The following is a 19952-nucleotide window of genomic DNA, read 5'->3' on the forward strand; positions in this document are numbered from 1 at the left end:
CAAAGCCTCACATGTCAGCACATTAGCAATGCTCTAATAGATTCTGGCAGAGGAAGGCAGTGGATTGCTTTTTGTGAGATCTAGTGGCTGGAGCAGCTGTCATAGCCTGAAAATGGTTGTTAAGACTTTGGCCTGATACTGTTACATCTGGGATCCAGGAAACCCTTCAGCGGTGCTTTCCAAGAGACAATTTCAGTGTCTCACTGAGGCTCATTGAAGCCTATTATTAAGGTGATCATGTGCCGACGGACCACAGATAGACTTGAACCATAATAAATAAACTAGTTAAATAAAAATAAGACAAAATAAACCAGGGTGTTCAGCATAATTGGTTGCGCTTAATTTGGATACCGACAAGACATCCGATCTCATCTTCAGTGGTCAAATCTTGTTTTTCTTGAAACAAGGTAAAAAAAAAAAAATCTGCCACTGGGATGAGATAATCCCATTTGTTTCAAGAATTTTATTGAATCAAGTGTCATTTTCTTGATCCAAGTTGGCTGTGCTGCCTGATTCTGCCTTATTTCAGCATATTTATAGGAAAACAAGTGAAACAGCACTGGAAACAACTGGGATTATATCAGCCCACTCTCCACTGAAGAAAAGTAAGACTTTAACAACTGAGTATGAGACTCCGTGACTTAAAGTGCATATTGTTTTGCACTTTATAGTCCAATAGCTTACTGACTACAAAGTGCCACTTAATGTGCAGTCAGTTTCAGATTATTCAAAAGTGTGAAAAGTAGTCTCTGGGCATCCATCCTGGGTTACTACTAATCCTCGGTTTGAGTTTAGGATTAGAAATAGATTTAGTTCTAGATTACATGAAGTAGTTGAATAGTACAGACATTTTAGCTTTTTTGTTTTGTTTTGGTCACTTGATAGTTGAGTGATGAGGTGGATAATAAAGTCTGTGTTTTTGGTGAATTGGCCATTTAATACCCGCCATTTGGTGGAAGTCTTCCAGATTGAATTACATCTTAGTCGCTTTAGTTTGGGTGACTGCTGCGGGATCTGACCCTCAAACTGTGCTGTGAAGCTATCGCGGCTCCCAGACTGTGACTGGAGTGTTTACTGCCTTTTGCAAGAATGGAAACAACTGATAGCGGCGGGCTGAACGTGACACAGAGCATAACAGCCTATGTGATGTGTAGTATATAGAGCCCTGTTCAAAACAAAGTGCTTGATAGGAAGTCTGATATACACCCCGAGCCTCCCGCTCTTGTTCGTCTTGTGTGGTGACATTTTATTGGATAAGGACGGGACTGTTTGAGGGGGAGGAGGGGAGGAGGGGTGAGAACCAAACACAGAGCCATGACAAGAGAGGAGGGAGAGAAAAAAAAGTCTTTAAGCACCTGTAGTAAAACACAATGCACCGTTTTGAAAACAGTAAAGGGAGGAATTTTTGCAAAATGGGCCAAGTCACGTCTTCATGGCATCCGAGACAGAGAGATGAAAGCAGCGGGGGACGTGGTTCGGGCAGAGGAAATGGGGGTTGAGTAGGCGTCACCTGGAGAACCGCCTGCTATTGACAGGATCCCAACCAGGCAAGACGCCCTCTAAACTGACTAAACATAGCGCCTGAAGTTTAAAAGCGGAGGGGAGGGGAGGGGTGGATGCGCTTGCAGACAGCTGTTTCGAACCAGATCATCAAGGCTGGAGCGGGCAGACGCCGCTGATATCCCAGCAAAGGTACACGATGTTTACCCAGGAGTTTGCGACACCCTACTCTGTCACAAGGCGTATGCCAGGTATTTGTCAGCAGGTACAGCCAAGACTAACAGGAGGCCAGCACGCACCATCCAGCTGAGGTGATCTCCTGTGGGCGGGAGGGGCGGGGCAGCGAGGCCGAATTCATGTGAAGCCTGCGGTGTGCCGACGGATCATTTACGAGCAAGGAACCTGCAGATCGCCGTCGACGGCGTGTTTACTGAGCATCTAGATAGGACGGCTTTGTTATGACTTAGGCGATAAGCATTCTTATGATAGTGTGGATGTGATGATAGTCTATGTTTACAGCTGTCTGGTGTCTAGGTGGCCAAATTTTACAGACAACACCAATATCCACAAAAAAAAAACAAAAAAAAAACAATGGCCTGGTGTAGCTGTGTGGTTAGCACCGCCTAAAAATAAAGGTTTATTTAGTTTGCTTGTGGGTTGTGAGTTTAATGGTTTTCAGTGGAGGCATTACACTGAAATTGCTACGGAAAAAAAAAAAGGCTGTTGCAATTCAGATGTTTGAATTGTAACGTGCGCTTTCTCTTGTGCTCTCATTCTAATTTGAGTTGGCATCTGTTTTCAAACCTTTTATTTATCCAGGGAAGGTTTTGCTGAGCACGCTTGCTGTTTTTCAGCAACACCCTGCTTTCACACTCACACCTGGGAGCTGTAGTCATCAGTTTTATGGATAAAAAAAGATATTACGGTGTCCTTGTGATACAATTCAATGGTATCTTACCTTGGGGTGGTTTGAAACTTTAATGTGTAATCATAGCGTAATCCCATGCCTCGCTAAAATCCTAATGCGTTCTTTTATGGTTTTCATAATGGTGACAAGGAGCGGGGCGGCGCGTGAGAGAATCCACAGGACACAGCAAGACAAGACACAAGAGGAAAAGAGAGATGTTTGTCATCTTTTCAAAAAGTCACAATATCATTTAATATAAAACACCTTGAAATTGAACACATGAGGATTCCATGGGCAGGAATTCCACCAATCGACTACCACTTGCAAACTGCGATCGGGGAGGAGGTCCACCTCGACGGCAGGCGACTTCAATGGTACTTCCGAGTGCACACAGAAAAGGTTTGAAACATGCATTTACTACATTGTACAAAGTCAAAAGCGAAAAAAGGAGGTCAATTTTTTGCCGTTCGGCAGAGAGTCAGAGTCTCTGCCGCCTCTTGAGAGCTCCAGAGGCAACAGGGGGACAGTCTTGATAGTTGGGCATCTATAGAGGTGTCCATTTGTTTCCTGGCACTTATGGATAAAGCGCCCTCTCCTCTTTTAGACCGACAGCTGAAGGGAAAGTGGAAATCTTGTGTAAGGCAGGAAAATGACTCAACAGACTTTTTAAGATAACTATTTAAGATAACAGCTGCAGACTGATTGCTTAATTTCGACTTTGACAAACGGCAATCGGCAATCTCAGCGGGCCCAAACGCGCGGCTCCGATGGTGCGAAGTCCGCGCCCAGTGTTTTTGTGGGTCTTGGCAGTAAATGATAGCTGTCTCTACACTTCTCCCCCACATGCTGGTTACGATCAATGAATGAGGAAACACCATGTCCATTCAAATCTTTTCCAAAGCCAACATCATTTTCCTGTTTCTATGACAATCCCATAATGGTGCTGCGTTTCTGAACGTCAGACACAATTAGACTGAAGAAACAGGCTCCTCCCATTTGTCCATTTATACTGATGACACTCTGATAAACATTTCATCCCCTGCTGTCTCTCTCACTCATTACACACACACCCACACACACACACACACACACACACATGCACACAGTATCACACCACAGATGCCACGGAGGTGACGGAGGTCACCTTATTGTCTTCTGCCCAGGGCTGCAGGTTCTGCAGGGCGTACAGGGAGGAGTTGTGCAGGCAGAGCGGGTCCTGCTGCAGAGGCTGGCTCAACGTCTTCTGGAAAGCTTCCTGTTGAAGCTGCAGCATCAGCCGGTTGGCCTGCTGCCTCTCAGCCTCTCTCTCCTCCGCAGTCTGCCTCCTGAACAAAGGGGGGAGGCAAACAGGACAGGGCAGGATTTGAGAACTTTCCTTGTAAAGATGCATATCATTAGACATCAGCTTGAGGATCACGACAGCACAGATCCCCATGTTAACAAGCCTCTGAGTCTCAGATTCAGTGTTAAAATCCTTAGGTAAAAAAAAAAAAAATCTGGCAGAGGAAGATAATCCCACGTATTTCCAACACTAATCAACTTGTTTCCAGAACTGTCTTGAATCATATCATTTTCTTGGACTGATCTGCTTTATTCTCCTTTGTTTCAACATATTTATACTTGTCTCCAGTGAAATTCCTGAAATAAGTGAAACTGTATTGGAAACAAGGGATTATTTCATCCCACTGGCAGATTTTTTCACTTTTTTTAAGACAAAAAAAGCTTGTAAGACAAAAGCTTGTAAATGAGAAAACATGACTGCTGCATATTTTTGGTTTGGTCCGACTCTGGTAGCCAGCATATAAACACAGATTATCCTCTCTAAAATGTCATTTCCACCATTTAAAAACCAAGCCCTCCTTAAATAATCAATAAGCATAGTTGTACTACTACTAGCAACAATATGCAACTTATATGACATTGTAATAACAAGGAATGCATATTTAATACATTATCAGTATATTATGTTTGGGGTATATAGTGTTGACTGTCTGCATGGCTGGTTGTGGCTGCCAAGGTGAGGAAAGAGAAGCACAGAGAAGTCAAACCAACAACAACAAAGCAAAGTGAGAGACACAAAGCTGCCTCCTAAACACGGCGAACATCAGCTTTGCCTTTTTTTTTTTTTTTTTTTTTTTTCAAACTGCGACTCGGCTCCGTTCACCATCTGCCTCCCGGTCGCCCACAGTGGCTTTCCAGATGCCGTTCACCTCGGCCTCGGGCTAGATGCTGGATCAAGGTAGACAGCTCATCGAGATGAGTGACAGGTGTTGGGGCGGGACCTCGACCAACGGTGGGGGGAGGAGGAGGAGGGCAGGACTAACAATATACACCCTGCCTCAAGGTGAAAACTGGGATATTGTAGCTTTAAAAATCAGATACACAGATGTGCAGAGAATGACTTGACCTTTTTTAAGAGCGGTTAGAAATAAGAAAATGAATGTGTGTAGGAAATTTGCCAGGAAAAAAAACATTAGCTTACTAGATGACTGTGTATTAATATTTGTTTAGTTCTTCACACAGGTACAGGATTGTGCTTAGGAAAAAAAAACTTGAAAAGAAAAGTGCAGGAGAGGTTTGAACAATGTCAAAAGTTGTCAAATTGGATAAACAGTAAATAAATAAGTCTCAATAAGCCTTGTGCTGCACTTTCATCTTGATTCAACATTAATGAAATGCTGAAATGGTTGAGCTTAATTAGTAATTTTGATGTTTTTGCTTCCTTTACACCTGCAGTTGTTTGCATGGTGAATATTTTGTGTGAAATAATCCTTTTTCAGTGACACACAATGAGGGCTGAGGAGCAGCTCTTCCTGTTCCGGTTGCCTCTTTAGAAAATGCTGTTGTGTTGCGCGGCGGCTCATGTAAATGCGTTATTAGACGTTGTTGACTGCTGTCAAATTAGCTAGACAACACAGAGCCGTGCGTGTGTGCAGCCCAGGTGGAAACACACCTCTAAAATACTCTTTCATGCACGCCATCCTCCATCCATTAGCCACACATTATTGTTAACAGCATTATCATAATCCGATTCGCCGGCTGTTGATTTGATCATGCTCTTGTTACGAGCGTTGCCGTCACGCAAAGACATCCCTCATGCTCAGCCTATCAGGTGCACACGACGGGGGAAACGGCATAAATCTCTGCAAAAATAGGAAATCAGAGACGCAGCTTAGCCAATTCCCTTGTTATTCATGACGTGCCGTTCGGTCTTGGCTTCGGCCCGGCTCCTCGTTTGGTTTGCTCTTGTTTATTTTGAGCAAATTCATTTTTATCCCATCTTCACCTGGGTGGGAGGTTATTGTTACAGCCTGTCTGCATTTGGAGCGAAGAGAAAAGGTTTGTGAAAGGATTCAAAGACGAAAAGAGAAAAATCGAATCGTCGGCTTTTGATGCAATAAAAGAGAGGGGAAATATTGTTATATTCTGTAAAAAGGGACTGTCAAACCAAATTCCATTATTCCATGTTTCCCCAAGACAAAGAAGCTTTGGCCTCCCTCTGTGAAAACAATGAAATAATTGTTTCCCGTAGTTGTTACCCGGCCAGGTGAAACAACAGCAGTTTGAAGTGATTTAAGTGTGCATTAAATTTAAAAAACTAATTCAAGGAAACTTTAAGACCATTAAAACACAATAACCTGCAGGTGATTTGGCTGTTTTTAATATGCTTTTGAATTATGTGCACTGTCTCCTTAAGTAAGGGCAGGACATTATAATTTGATTTCCCACTCATTTACTTCAAAATGGCTGTAAACAACAGTTACAATGAAGTGGAGGGTGTGTGTGTGTGTGTGTGTGTGTGTGTGTGTGTGTGTGTGTGTGTGTTTTCGTCTATGGACTTGGCAGTCAATTCCTCTTGTGAGTGTTTTGGTATTGCTTTGGACAGCAAGTTTCTAAAAAGCCTTTTAGGAGGCTCGAGTAATTGTGCTTGGTCAAGTGAACTGGCCACAACTGGTCGCTAAGCTAAGCAAAATAGGTGTTGTGTTGTACAACGCTTCGGATGCTCCGGCTGCAGTCCGTCCCACTTTTGTTTAGAGGAAAACATCAGTAATCATTTCCTATCCGCAAGCAAAATCCAGACACATTCACTGTTGGGGATTTACGGCACGATCAGGGTTAGTGAGGAAAAACGGGATCGGTGGCTGTTTTGAGTTCACGCCCACCCACATAAAGACAAAAATCCTCTGGAAATAAAAACACCAAGGCCTCTTTGATTTGCTTAAACAAACCGCGTGAGGGGAGAAAAAGTGAGGAAAATCTGCCAAATGAAAGCGGGAACGACAACAGGGGCGAGTTTATCTTTCAATCTGACGCTTTGGCTTTATTGTTGTGCACTTTCACACCAACTGAACACACACACACACACACACACAGGTGAAATGAGCCGAGCGCGCCGCCGGAGCCCTACCGCCATTTTGTCCGCCTGTTCTGGAACCAGGTTTTGACTTGTGCGTCCGTCATCTTCAGGGCCTTGGCCAGGGTGGCGCGCTCGGCGGACGCCAGGTACTTCTGCCGGTGGAAGCGCTTCTCCAGCTCGCAGATCTGCACTCGGCTGAAAGAGGTGCGGGGCTTTTTCCTCTTGGGTGGCGTCCGGTTCTGGTAAGGGTGGCCGATGCGACGGGTCACGGAGAAGGGCGAGAGAGCAGCTGAAACAGAGATGATAAAAACGGGAATTGGGTTCATGATTATTCCGTTTGATGATTTAAAAAGCCCAAAATGTGTAATAAGTTAAGTTAAAGTTTCTTGAGAACCCCAAATAACTATTTACGGTTTGAAAGGGCTTTGCAGACCCACAATTTTACAAAAAACAGAACAGGACGACAGCCCCTGACTTAATCCTCATCCAGTCGAAGACATTAAGGAGGTACCAAGACTTAATAAAGCAACAAAATGTGCACATTATTCTTAAAATGCTGTCAGGAGGCAGGGTTAGTGTTAGCATTAAGGTTAAGGTCGGGCTCAGCATCAGGCTTAGGCTCAGCTTGGATTAAGGGATGTTAGGCATTAGTGTAGGGATTAAGATTCTTGTTTTTTTAGATTAAGATGGTTATTTTCACTTCTAAACTGGACTGATGAGAGATGAGTGCTTCAAAATGCTTTGTTTGTATATGCTCACACTATAAACACAGTTGTACTTTACAGTCCTATTTATCCGTCAGATAAATGTATTGGCCAATGACCAGAAAGAACTAACATGCCTCAACTGAAATGCATACATACAGTTTACTTGCATGAATTTGAAAATCTAGCAGCCCTGGTTCAGTCCGTAAAGTAGGTCTAGGAAAAGTCTATTAAGGACATTCTTAAAATTGCAAGTGTCACATCTGAATTTCTAAACATATCACTCATTTGACAGCAGCTGGCCACTCTAGTGTTAAAAAACTGCCCACACATTGGATTTCATATTAGAACACAAGTACAAACCAACATTTTAATGTCTCTTTAACAGAAATGAAAAAAAAAAAAAAAAAATCACTGTCCTAGAGAAATAAACAAAAAAGCTTTGGTTTGCATTATCAGTCATGATGAGCACAAGTCAAGAGGGATGCAGTTAAAATGAGCCATGAAGTTCGGGGGGGTCAGGGGTCGGGAGGAGAGGAGAGGGTGACTCACCTGGGCAAGCCCCCTTTGGGAAAGGATATTCTGCTAGAAGGCCACTGCCACTGTCTCGCAGGTGAGCGAGCTCGGGGTAATAGCATTTTGCTAATGTCTCCACAGTGCTCCAGACAGGGACCCTGCCGATGTCTCCCTTGGGGAGCGGACAGAGACCTGGCAGGGGCCCGGCGGCCCCCGGCCCCCCCGCGGCCTCTGCTGCTCGGCTCTCCTCTGCCTGCTCCCCTAAAGGAAAGGGAGACACAGTGAGGTCCCACATCTGGAGCACAGCAGCCGGACGGGCACCGACGCACAGCAGCTAATCGAATGAGGGATGAAGCCTGAAAGCTGCAGAGACTCTATTGTAATGTTATTTGCTGCTATTCTGTCAGGTAATCACCAGAGGAGGTTTACTCCTGGACGACATACAAAACATTTGAAGGAGTGGGGTTAGACTAAACTGTCAGGCCAACATGGACCTATTGATAAAAACTGGATATCAGCCAATCAGTGCCACGTTCAGAGGTTTATACCTACGTTAAAACACTTAACTGGAGACATTTAGTTTCACATGATGGTTTAAATGCTCTGTCAGAGGCTTTTCCTCCCTGCTACAGTAAATTCATAGGGGAAACACAGAATCTTTGGGAATATTTGTCATGATAATTTAAAATTTAGAGATACTGAACATCAGCACACAACATCTTATAGTGGAAGCTGCAGCCCTTAAAAATCCATATCGGCCTTTAAAAGCCTACATCAGTCAAACTGAACACAAGCTTTCACAAAATCATTGATAAAGCAAAATCAGGGTAATGATGTTATATTTAAAGGATAGTGCACATTGCAAGTCTTTGGATAATCCTCTATATGTTAGACATACTGAATGAGGCACATATTTGAACAAGGTATTGAAATATGTAAATTACACATTTTATATGTAGTTAGTCTGCATTATGTGTTTCTTTCAGCTGCATCTCAGCGTCTGACTTCAGTGGTTCACTTTCACATATCATTGCATCTGGGTATTAATAACAACTTATCTTCTGCATCATAAAATATCTATGAATCCTGTCTATTTTGTCAGCCATGGGTAAACAGAAGATCGATAAATGTAACAAGATCAGTTTTGGCCATAGATCCACTCCCCAGCCACATTCTCAGTCTGACCCAGAATGGAAATTTCCAACAACAAGAAGAAAACAGTTTTTCCCCTCTCTCGTTCCTCCCCAGCAAGCTGTTTTGCCTGCTGTCTTACAGGGTGTTTATTGGTTTTTGTTTTGTCACAGAGCTCACCAGAAGCCAAAATGAATATGAAAACATCTGCATAGGTGTCCCCCGAGGGCCACATGCGACTGCGCTCCGAGTTTCAGCGACCTGAAAATTCATTTGCCACGCAGACAATGACAATTTGGATGGAAAATGGAACATGAAGCTATTATGCACTCGACAATCATTTCCAGGGACCCGCCGACGTCCCCTGATAGTGCTGAGCAGGAGTGACAAATTGAGGTGTACAAAAGCAAATGATTTGTAAAGAGGAATTGCTCCACAGTGCAATTACATAAGGTCACATAAAGTTAACATTACCTGAGTACAAATTAGCAACAGATTTAGTGTCTAAAATGAAAAATCACTATAATCTCCCTCTGATATTCCTATAGGGACTCACTGTATAGTTATGTCTGTGGTACTCAATAGTGAGTTAATGGCCACATTATGGTGCATGGTTTTTCTTTTAATCTCCCATGGTTATCATTATAATATTCTTACAATATTCCAGTAAAGACTTCTGGTGTGTCTGAGTTTATAGTGACCTTATCGCACTTAGTGGTATTTGTATTTCCTATGGTATCACTCTAATACTCCTATAGGGACGTATAGTGTGTCCATGGTGTTTAATCACAAGTTCATAGTGGCTTAATTCCGACGATATCCCTGTAATATTCCTTGAGGGGCTTCTAGTGCCTCCCTGGTACTCAAAAGTGGATTTATCATGAGCTTATCATATCATACTTTATGATATTTTTGTCTTGTATGATGCTCCTGCAATATCCCTATGGTGACGTATAGTTTTACTGTGATATTTCTGTTTTATCCTTCTAAAAATTGTCATTGGATTACTGTTGTTCTTTTTTCATTAGGGAAGTCATGGCGTCTCTTTGCCCAAAAATATATGTCCGGGTCACATGCTGAGATCAAGCAGGTCTGCTGTTGCTCCCAGCAGCAGGCCTGGCTAACAGATAATACTGCATTAGATGGCTATTTCAGGCCATCTGTGGGCTAACTAATGGACCAGGCACATACAAGCACGTTCAGAGGCAACCCAAGTGGAGCGGCCTGAGCTGCTGCACAACAACAGGACACTGTGAACCTGCCAAACACAGGAAAGCTTGGCCGTGCGCAACGTGCAAATGCTGATAAATCTAAAATACAGTTACACTAGTCGTACTGTGCCAGTCACATTTAATACTTGGAGTGCCTCAGACCATTCAAGCCTCAGATATGTCTTCAGATTTATGCATTAATACTGTTATTATGAGCATGAGTTATATATGGGGTACTGTAATGTTAAAATTTCCATATAATCTGGTGAACTTTAAAACCAATATCCAACTGGGGCACTTCCCTCTTCTGTTAGGCTGCTATTAAAACTCCTGGAAAAAAAAAAGTTCCTTATAATATTCCTGAAAAATCCCTGCAGGGGTTATAGCGTGTCAGTGGTATTCAATAGTAAGCTTATTGTGACCTTATGGTAGTTTTATTATTATTATTATTATTTCTTATTATTTTATTTCATTTTATTTCTTATTGTATGATTTCATTTCCTGTGGTATCACTTAAATACTCCTATATTGTGGCTATAGTACTCAATAGCTTAGAGTGACCTGATTGTTGTGCATGGTTTATATTCCTATAATATTATAGGAATATCATAGAGGGTAAAATAGCAGGTAAAAATACCATAAAGTACAATAGGGTCACTATAAACTCACAACTGATTACCATAGCAAGTCCCTATTTGAATATTATAGAATTGTTATTGTGACAATATTATAGTGCCTTATGGAATATTTAATATCTTACGGTATCACTATAATATTTCTATAATAATCAGACATAAGAACAAATGTTGTGATGACTGCCCAGAAAAAAACAGGCTAAAAATAAATAAAGTTTCTCTAAAAATGTTATTCACTTCCATAATGAGAAAAATAATTGGCCATTTGGTGCATAAAATTATTCTGGGAGGCAGTTACAGGCTAAAGCCAACGCCTGCCAGTGGAAACCCTAACCTGAGCCAGGTAAGAGACAGGATTGTGTTCTACAGTCTGAGCCACATCGGACCACATATTACATTTCAAAAGGGAGGAAATCTTGTTTCGTGGAGGGAAAAAAATAGGAAATCAAAAAAACATTGCAAAACATCACCCACGATGGAGTTTTTTTTTCCTTCCCTGACAAAGGAAATGGGTGAGAATACTAAATCTGCTGCCTAGGTAATACAATTTAGCATAAGCATATCAAAAAATAAAATGCTACCGTGGAGAATTTGTTTCCCATAATAAAACCACTTATACTTAATAACACTTCACAGTGACAGCGCCTCCCTTCCCCACTGCGGATATTACCTTTGTAGCAATCTAATAAATATATCCGTGAAGGTTTCTAAAGGGGATATTGAAATATAACATGAACATATATTGCTATTTATTACGCTATGCGGGACAAAGCAAAGGAGAGGATGGTGTGTGGTGTCGCTCTGAGAGTCAGGGCCGCAGAAAGAGACGCTGCTTTTCTGAGCCGCTGCCGTCCAGACCGGGAGGGAGACATTTACTGGCCGAGGAAATAAGTTGATTAGATTTTAATAGTGCAATATTACTGCGTGGTTGATAAAGGTAGGCTAAACATGTTGCAGCATGGCTCTGGTTTTCCTCTGGTGAAATAAGAAGCCAATAGTTCCCCCATTATTTTAAATTAGGCCTATTATTACATTTATTATAACAGTAATAATAATTATTAGCATCATCATCATCGTCATTATTACTATTATTAATAGTAGTAATAGTAGTAGTAGTAGTCATAGAAGTAGCAGTCGTAGTGGTAGAACTCTTATTATTATCATTATTGCCAGTGTCATCGTTATTGTCAGACTTGTAGTCGTATTCATTTTTCCGCTATTAAATTTATTACTTGCGTTGTACAGACATAATAGTGGGCTGGGATTTTTATTTATTTATTTATTTTATTTATTTATTTAATTAACTTATTTATTTATTTATATTTAATATCTCAGCTATTTACACTTTGCACTTTTGCCCTTTGCCTGTAAAACACATTTTCTTAATAAATTGTTATGTAAATAAAATTGTTTATTGATGTTGCTGTTTTCATTATCGAGCTCTCCATACCGTCATTGTTGCCTTGCAGTGAAGAGGATTAAAAAAAAAGAAAAAAAGCTGCATTTACTTTTAAATAAAAATCTTACAAAACACTTGGCCTACATTTTGTTAAATTATAGAATATTTATTATAATATTTTAGACCTGCATAAGGTTTAACTTGGCTAACCATCGCGCGCCTTTGCACTGCATGGAAATTAATAAAATAATTAAATAAAAAAAAATAAAAGGCTAATTGGAAGACTTCATATCATGGGTCAAAAACGTCCAGTGTGAATAAAAAGAGAGTATGACTTCTAAGATGCTGATAATTCATAAGACACCAAACTTGCTCATATAATAGAAAAATCCATTCTGAACATAGCAGCATGCCGTAAATACGATGTGTCATCCTATGAAAGGAGTAAAAAAAAAAAAAAAAAATCTGCCGTGTAAATAATCCAAATCCCCTCATTGCCTCCTGAATCCTTGAATCCTTGAAGGAAAACTGTTGAATTTTTAGAGATACAGATGCATGCTGCACATCTCTAAAGCTCTGTGCAACACATTCCCTCCTCTGCCTCAGCTTCAGGTCTGAAAGCAAAGAGAAAATCGAAAAACACTGAAGAAATTGAAAGATTTAAAACGGCAGGCTAGCCATTGTGATAGATGATAGTCCATTTGATTTACGGCCTTTTATAGGAAACAGACCGGGCTAAATATGGAGAGTGTGTGTGTGCGCGATGCTGAGCTTGGCTGATCAATACAGTGGAAAGACATAGACTGTGAAATAATTACAGCGACACAAAGCTGAGAGAAATTAAACGAGAGGCCCTTGGTGACTATGAGTAAAATTGATAAGCCTATTTACACTGTATCTTTTTGCAGTTGACATATCGTCCCCCAGTATTTAATAATTAATGCGCCAGAAAGAACGGAATGGTGAATATTTAATGCGGGCTGGGGGAGGGGGGGCTATGATGTTCTTCATTTTCATCTTCATAACGGTGAGGTCATGTGAAAAGACCCACGGAGCCCAAAAGCAGAGAGGAGTGCGGGCTTTTCTGCAGCACAGAGCTAAGCTCAATGAAATATGGCGGTGGCACTGAGAGAATGAACATAATCCACGACGGCTGAGCTTCACGTTCCTGCTGTCCCTCAAGAACAAGATGCAATTTTATTTTATTTTATTTTATTTTTTTATTTTATGGAGGCAAAGGGATGGCAGGCTGAAATAAAGCAGCAAAGCCCTCGGTCAACATAAAACACTGATTAGAAAAAAAAAAAAAAAAAAAAACTGCAGCACACACAGAGCAGACCCCGGGTTTAATAAACTAAAAAGCTGGGTTGTTGATGGTTTTTTGTTGTTGTTGTTGTTGTTGTTTTTTGGCACAGACTGCGGCGACATATTAATAATTTGTGTGCATGTATAACCCAAAAAGTGATGCATGTGAGTACGTGGCCATTATAAAGCGTTGCCCTATATCCTGTCACCGGTCTGGATTATGTAACGCAGATTATAATCTATAGGCCAGCGCTGGGAATAAAGGATGAGCGGAAGCCTGCCAGCCTGCATCCTATAATTTCGATGCTACAATTTTATTAAAGAAAAACAGTTTCTATTTTTCCTCCTCTTTTTTTTTTTTTTTTTTTAAAGTATTGTCCTAGCATTTATGGCACTAATTAAAATACAAAAACAGGTGCTGGTTTTGTTTTTCCACCACATCATAACAATACAGACACACCAAACTGGATATTTTACTAATATTATATCTGTATGAATGTTTCCAAGTCCAGTCTTCATCAGTCCAGTGAAAGAGAACAAATGAATGTGAGCTCTATACTATATATGAAGATAGTGTGTTATAATGCAGGTTATTAATGCAAAACCTTTTTTTAGTTGCTACATTATTCAGGCATTGCCGTGATGTTTTGTACGAGCAACACTGTATAAAAAATAAAAACATTATGGTTATTACTGAAATGTGGAGAAAATAATTTGCTTATAATAAAATTATATTTAATTTAATTCTAGTACGTTAACAGCAACAACAATAATAAAATAATAATGATAATAATGATGATGATAATAATAATCATAATGATAATGATAATAACAGCTGTTGTTGTCGTTGTTATGATTTTCCAGTGCTATTTTTGCTATTGCCCTGCCATAGTCTATTTTTATAAACGTCATCTTCCTGTTTTCTCAATTGGCCTGCAGAAGAAAAAAAATCATCCTTGTGAGAAAAAAAATGGGGAACGTCGTTATCCGTCATGCGCTGTAAATGGAGAGTGATGGTCCAATACTGATTCATCAGCATGTCCATGTCAATTTCTCCAGTCGTTTATCAGGCTTCCCCTCCACGATAATAAAACTGACTTTGTGTGCATACGATTCGTTATAGATCACAACCTAAGGATGAAATCAGCTGCACTTTATCGAGCTATTATTTCACACTTATGCTCCACGGCCCCCAGAGTCTGAGTTTTAACCACAAATGCCTCGTTTTAGGAAAATTCACTCCTCTGGTAATGTGCTCACAGGCAATGGAGAGAATACCCAACAGTATCATGTCTTTTCTACCACATAGGAGTTCAGGGGAGTATTTGGTTTAATTCATGAGGGTCTGAAATGCAGTTATTAATGCATGGGAGACAATATAGCTAACAGTCTGTCTACTTTAATGGGAAACACAAATTACAGGTGTGTTTTCACGCCTGGGGAAGCAGGGGCACATAGCAGGGAAACTCTTTTACCTGTTAGTCTGTCCTTGGCAAACCTCCTACTGCTCTCCATCCAGGGGAAGGTGAAGTTTGCCGCATTCCCCATCCCCATACCGGGCACCGCCGTCACTGCGGGGATGCCAGGACCGATGCCCGGCGGATGCGTCGGAGGGGGCGGATGCGGCGCGGCGGCGGCAGGCGGCGGCGGAGGCGGCATGGGTCTGTGCGCCGGTACCCGAATCACCCCTCCTGCGCTGCCCGAGTTCACGTTAACGTTCATGTTCATGTTCATGCTGACATTCATGTTCATGTTGACGTTGTAGGAGCCGGCCAGCCCCGCCGCCGCCATGGAGCAGGCCGGGTTGTAGACGCTGTTGTACCCGTTGGTGTAGACGTTGGAGGCCAGCGCGTAATCCGGGTCTCCGGTCCGGTTGGGCAGCATGCAGCCGCTGGACTGGTCCGAACTGTTCAGGATCTGGTCGATCCCGAAGCTGATGGGTTCATGCTGCTGCTGGTGAGTCTGGTTCACCTCCTCGATCCCGGTGTGTTCCATGTTTTGTCGGTGTGGTTGTGTTTGTTATTTTTATCAGTGCTCAGATAATTTTTCATATATTATAATTCAGGACTTGGGAAAGTAAGAGTTTATATGGTGTAATACAGAGCTGTTTTTGTTTTCAAGCATCGACGCAGGCCTATTCTATTCCCAGCAAACCAACGCGTCCAAAGCTATCCAAAATCTTGCCATTATTTTTGTCCAGCAGCGGGATCGGGTGTTTCCTACATGAAATGCCTATCCGTCGGGCTAAGGAAAAACGTATCCATCGTTAAAAGCGTGCTCTTTCCCAGTGAATATGACATAAGGCAGCGTAGCCCAAAAAAGCGAAGATGCCAAGCGGTTATCCTGATGACTTACAGACAAAAATCCGAAATTTTCTGAGGAGGGAGTTCTCTGGAGAGGCTTGATGTGCTTTGTTCGCCTACTCTTGCAGAGACGATCCATACGCAGAGGGCATGGTAGGATACCCAACCCCGTCGTATCAAAAACAACAAACAAGAGGGGAAAAAATAAAAGACTCAAAATGAAGTGTTAACCTCGCAAACGCGGATATTAATTGGAGGTGAGAGCGACAGATAGCTCTGTTGTGCTGAATGGTGAAGTGCGTTTCAGCAGGTGAGGCAGTACTCTGCGTAAAAGCTGCCATTCGGTCATCCAGCACCCCCCACACCCCCTCCCCTCCCGGTAGGACAGTTGTTTTGCTCCCATCTCTTAAAGAAGCCGCAGCTCCCTTTTTTTCTGCAGCTTGTCCAGTATTAAACATGAGGCTTTTTTTTTTTTTTTAGTTTTTTACTTTATCAGTGGCTCTACAGCACCAGGCCAGGGGTGTCCAAACAGTTTCATGTCAGTGTCCCTCTATTTATTAAAGGTTACTGCAAACAAATACACATTTTGGCAACTTTAGTTTCATGTTGTAGTTTTAAAATTAAATTTTAAATTTTTGGGGTTGAGAAATTAGGCTGTTCCAGGCGGCTCCAGTTGTTTAAACGTTTTTTCTAGACATTAGTGCAAAACGCTGATATCAGTCATACTGCAGAATAATCAAGAAAATTACACCCTAATCAAGCAAATAATTCTATTTCCACTGTAAACAAATGCAATAATTGTAGCCTATATAGAATATTTTTCACTTGGTCAAAAATACTCATAAATGGCTTGTTAAAACTGATATTTTTTGCAGCAGCTATTTGTTAATGTTTTGAAGATGAAGGGGTTTTTGTTTGGCTGATTTGGTGCAGAAACGTGGCTGTTTTTCTCTGCAGTTGTTCAGGTAAGAAGTAGACAAGGTGTAAATGGGGGTTTGGGGCGTGTTGGTGATGCGTTGAGTTAAAGGTTCCCAAAGCCTCAATGTTATGATCCCTGCATATGAGGCTCTTTGTGATGAAGTGTTGTCTCAGGAGCTCCCTATCAGAGCGTTCTACTGCTGGATATGACACCTGCTGTAATAGCAACTGTCAGGTGGAAAGTTCATTTTCCTATCTTTTTTTTTTTTAATCAGTGTAGTCATTCACATATCTCCTCTCCAATGTAAGAAATCTTAATTTGCTGTGGACCAAGCGAATCTCGCTCAAGGGCCTCTAGAGGTCCCTGGACCCCAGTTTGGGAAGCTCTGCTTTAGCATCAACCCTGATCAGTGGCACAACTTCTTCATTAGAGGCGAATGTAGGACGTGAAATGAAATGGCAGCCTGCAGACCATGCAAAATGAACCTTAATGTCAGACCCCAACAGTTAAAGGCAAAGCAGGCTGCCCTGCAGGAGACAACACACCGGCCTATTAGTGTAGGCTCATTTATTTAAGAAATACTCTGCTGCATTGCTGCGCACGATTAAGCACAAATTAGGTTAAACTGTGTAGAGTGGGCCTGATTCAAAGGCACTGATTGTAGGCTAATGCATCACTGCAAAGTACTGAAATGTAAATTCGACATCAGTAATATTTAGCTTATAGGAAACACTGAATATCCAAGAGTAAAGAATTTATGCCATTTAAGCCAACAGGCAGATAGATAGATAGATAGATAGATAGATAGATAGATAGATAGATAGATAGTAAACATCTAAACAGCAGCTCGAGTCAGATCATGAAGCCCAATGTGAAGCTCGGCGTCGCTGATTTGCACAAATTATTTAACCTTTCTCCGCCCGAAGCGACGACGTGGATCGCCAGGGTCTCAATTCAATAAAAATGAAAAATGGCTCATAATAAAACCGCGACACGGGGAAAAACGAATTTAATATATCACCGTTTTATTACGCACTTATTTCACTTTCCGTGCGAATAAAGATATCTCTCAACTGCACAAGGTGGCTAGAGGGAAGCATAAAAATCAATTGTGTGAATTCAAGGCCATATCAATAACGGGGCCGGGACGAGAACGGGGCAAGTGTAGCCTGCTATTAGGTCTGTTTATATTTACGCGTCTTATAATAAAATGAATAGGGACGAGAGGATGCACTGAGGCTGCGTCTCCGCCTCAGAGCCGCTCACTGACAAGGTAATTGGCCGTTTATGCAAATCCACGAAGACTTATGGCCAGGCTGGCGAAGAAAAAAAAAGAAAAGAAAAAAAACAAAACATCCTCTTCTGGGCAGCACATCTCTAAGCTACCAGTTGGTGATGTAACTTGAATAATTATCTTGTTGGGCTGTTTGTTTTCTTGTTTGTCACCTTTACCAAGCACCTCAAACCCAGATGATGCTCCAGCTTTGTGTCACAGGCCAGGTTCAAACCTCAGGAGAAGGGGGTCTCCACTTTTTCCATGTCAGTGACCCCCAAAAACATACACATTAGACCTGTACTGAGAGCCATATCGTCTATACTGAGTGTGGGAAATCATAGCTGTCTCTATTAAATCATAAATGTCTGTGCCTTCTCACATAGCAAAATTCCCAGACTTAATAAGTGTTCATTTTTTTCTGCGGTGATAATTATTTGCAGTTGATAAATGCTAATTGAAGAGTTGTTTGTCTAATTGTCGAGCTGAAGTGGCTCTGGGGCGACTGTTCAAAATCTAGAGGTGTTAAATTAACCCTTAGTGGTGTGGACATGAGGACAACCTTGCTGCTGGTTTTTACACATCAGCACTGATGCTTTTTGTTCTGTCTATATAGACTTATTTAGGAATCCCCATGTTTTTTCCACGTCAAGAACCCCCAAATATAGCCTATAGATATATAGGCCTATACATATCCATTATAATGTCCACACGGTAAAACCCCTAAAGGAAGTTCATTGGAATCATTGCACAAAGCTATACTCAATTATCTCTAAACAGGTTAACTTGAAATCATGTTTAATGCAAAAGTTATTTTTCCTCTCCTGTTTTTTTCCCCTCCTGTGTCATATCATCCCATTTTCAGATATATGTAAATTATAAAGACTGATTTCATTTAAGAAACCTAACATTCATCAGCCCAAAGTCAAATTGGCAAAGCCTTCTTTTTTATTTAAAATTCAGCTCCCATTTAGCTGTGGGTGATTGTATTTGACAGGGTTCCCCCACATGGCTTTCTGAGGGCCAGCACCGATACCAGGACCAATATTTTATGAACTGAATCAGCTGATAACCAATATTTTTACTACAAATAAAACATTTAAATGTAATAAATTCATTCCAAATAATAATAACGCTACAAAATATTGATAACAACAACAACAACAACAATAATAATAATAATAATAATAATAATAATGCACATTCAAATGAAATTATTACTCAAACATAATCATACAGTTTCAAAATTATTTTTGCATTAATGGAGGAAGAGCTGAGTGATCTTATCCTCACCTTCATCATATTGGTGGTGGACAATGTTTACCTGCCAATATCCTTTTTTTTTTTTTTTTTTTTTTTTTCTTGAAAGGCCGATATCGGCAAACAAATATATTGGTCTAAACCCACATTTGACACCAAAATGACACCTGAAGGAGGAAGCATGGAAATGAAAACGAATCGCCCATAACTTGAGCATTGCCTTGTCATGAGCCGGGCTAAACGTGGATGAAAGGCTTCCTCGGCCGAAGACATGTTGAATACAAATCCAATTCAAAGAGAACGCAAATGGTAAACCTGTAATTGGGTTAAAGCCCTAATTATTAGCAGCGATATAAGGAGCTCTGTTTATTGAACCTGACAACCCGAGCTTCCTCAACCAGTGTCTCTTTTCATTATTCTCACCACGATTAGTCTTCATGAGCTGTATGGAAAAAAAAATTAAAAAAAATAAAAACATGAGGGAGTTGTAAGGTTCAGTCTGGGACTCTTCAACCTGATCTTTGACTGTCTT

General features: G+C 41.2%; 1 protein-coding gene across 3 annotated transcripts; it reads right to left on the reverse strand.

Annotated features, from left to right (window-relative positions):
* Nucleotides 1–2649: 2649 nt before the first annotated feature.
* tlx2 (T cell leukemia homeobox 2) lies at nucleotides 2650–16269 on the reverse strand. 3 transcript variants are annotated; one of them, XM_030062849.1, is made up of 5 exons: nucleotides 15141–16269; nucleotides 8021–8245; nucleotides 6816–7053; nucleotides 3552–3732; nucleotides 2655–3019 (listed from the first exon to the last, which is right to left on the reverse strand). In XM_030062849.1, the coding sequence occupies exons 1-5, from the start codon at nucleotides 15658–15660 to the stop codon at nucleotides 3008–3010; spliced, it is 1176 nt and encodes a 391-aa protein (XP_029918709.1). In that variant the 5' UTR covers nucleotides 15661–16269; the 3' UTR covers nucleotides 2655–3007. The 3 variants fall into 3 exon arrangements, with proteins under 3 accessions (XP_029918707.1, XP_029918710.1, XP_029918709.1); XM_030062847.1 differs by having other exon boundaries at nucleotides 2650–3732; XM_030062850.1 differs by lacking the exon at nucleotides 8021–8245 and having other exon boundaries at nucleotides 2651–3732.
* Nucleotides 16270–19952: the final 3683 nt, after the last annotated feature.

Source organism: Myripristis murdjan, chromosome 10, assembly GCF_902150065.1.
Source record: "Myripristis murdjan chromosome 10, fMyrMur1.1, whole genome shotgun sequence".
Taxonomy (NCBI): Eukaryota; Metazoa; Chordata; class Actinopteri; order Holocentriformes; family Holocentridae; genus Myripristis; species Myripristis murdjan.

Bases quoted from the DNA above. Each gene is read 5' to 3' on its own strand.
- tlx2 (XM_030062847.1), bottom strand. From the start codon at position 15,660: ATGGAACACACCGGGATCGAGGAGGTGAACCAGACTCACCAGCAGCAG. The intron at 7,054-8,020 runs GTGAGTCACCCT...TCTCTGTTTCAG, and splicing joins CCCAAAGGGGGCTTGCCCAG to CTGCTCTCTCGCCCTTCTCC. The intron at 3,733-6,815 runs GTAGGGCTCCGG...CCCTTTGTTCAG, and splicing joins AACAGGCGGACAAAATGGCG to GAGGCAGACTGCGGAGGAGA.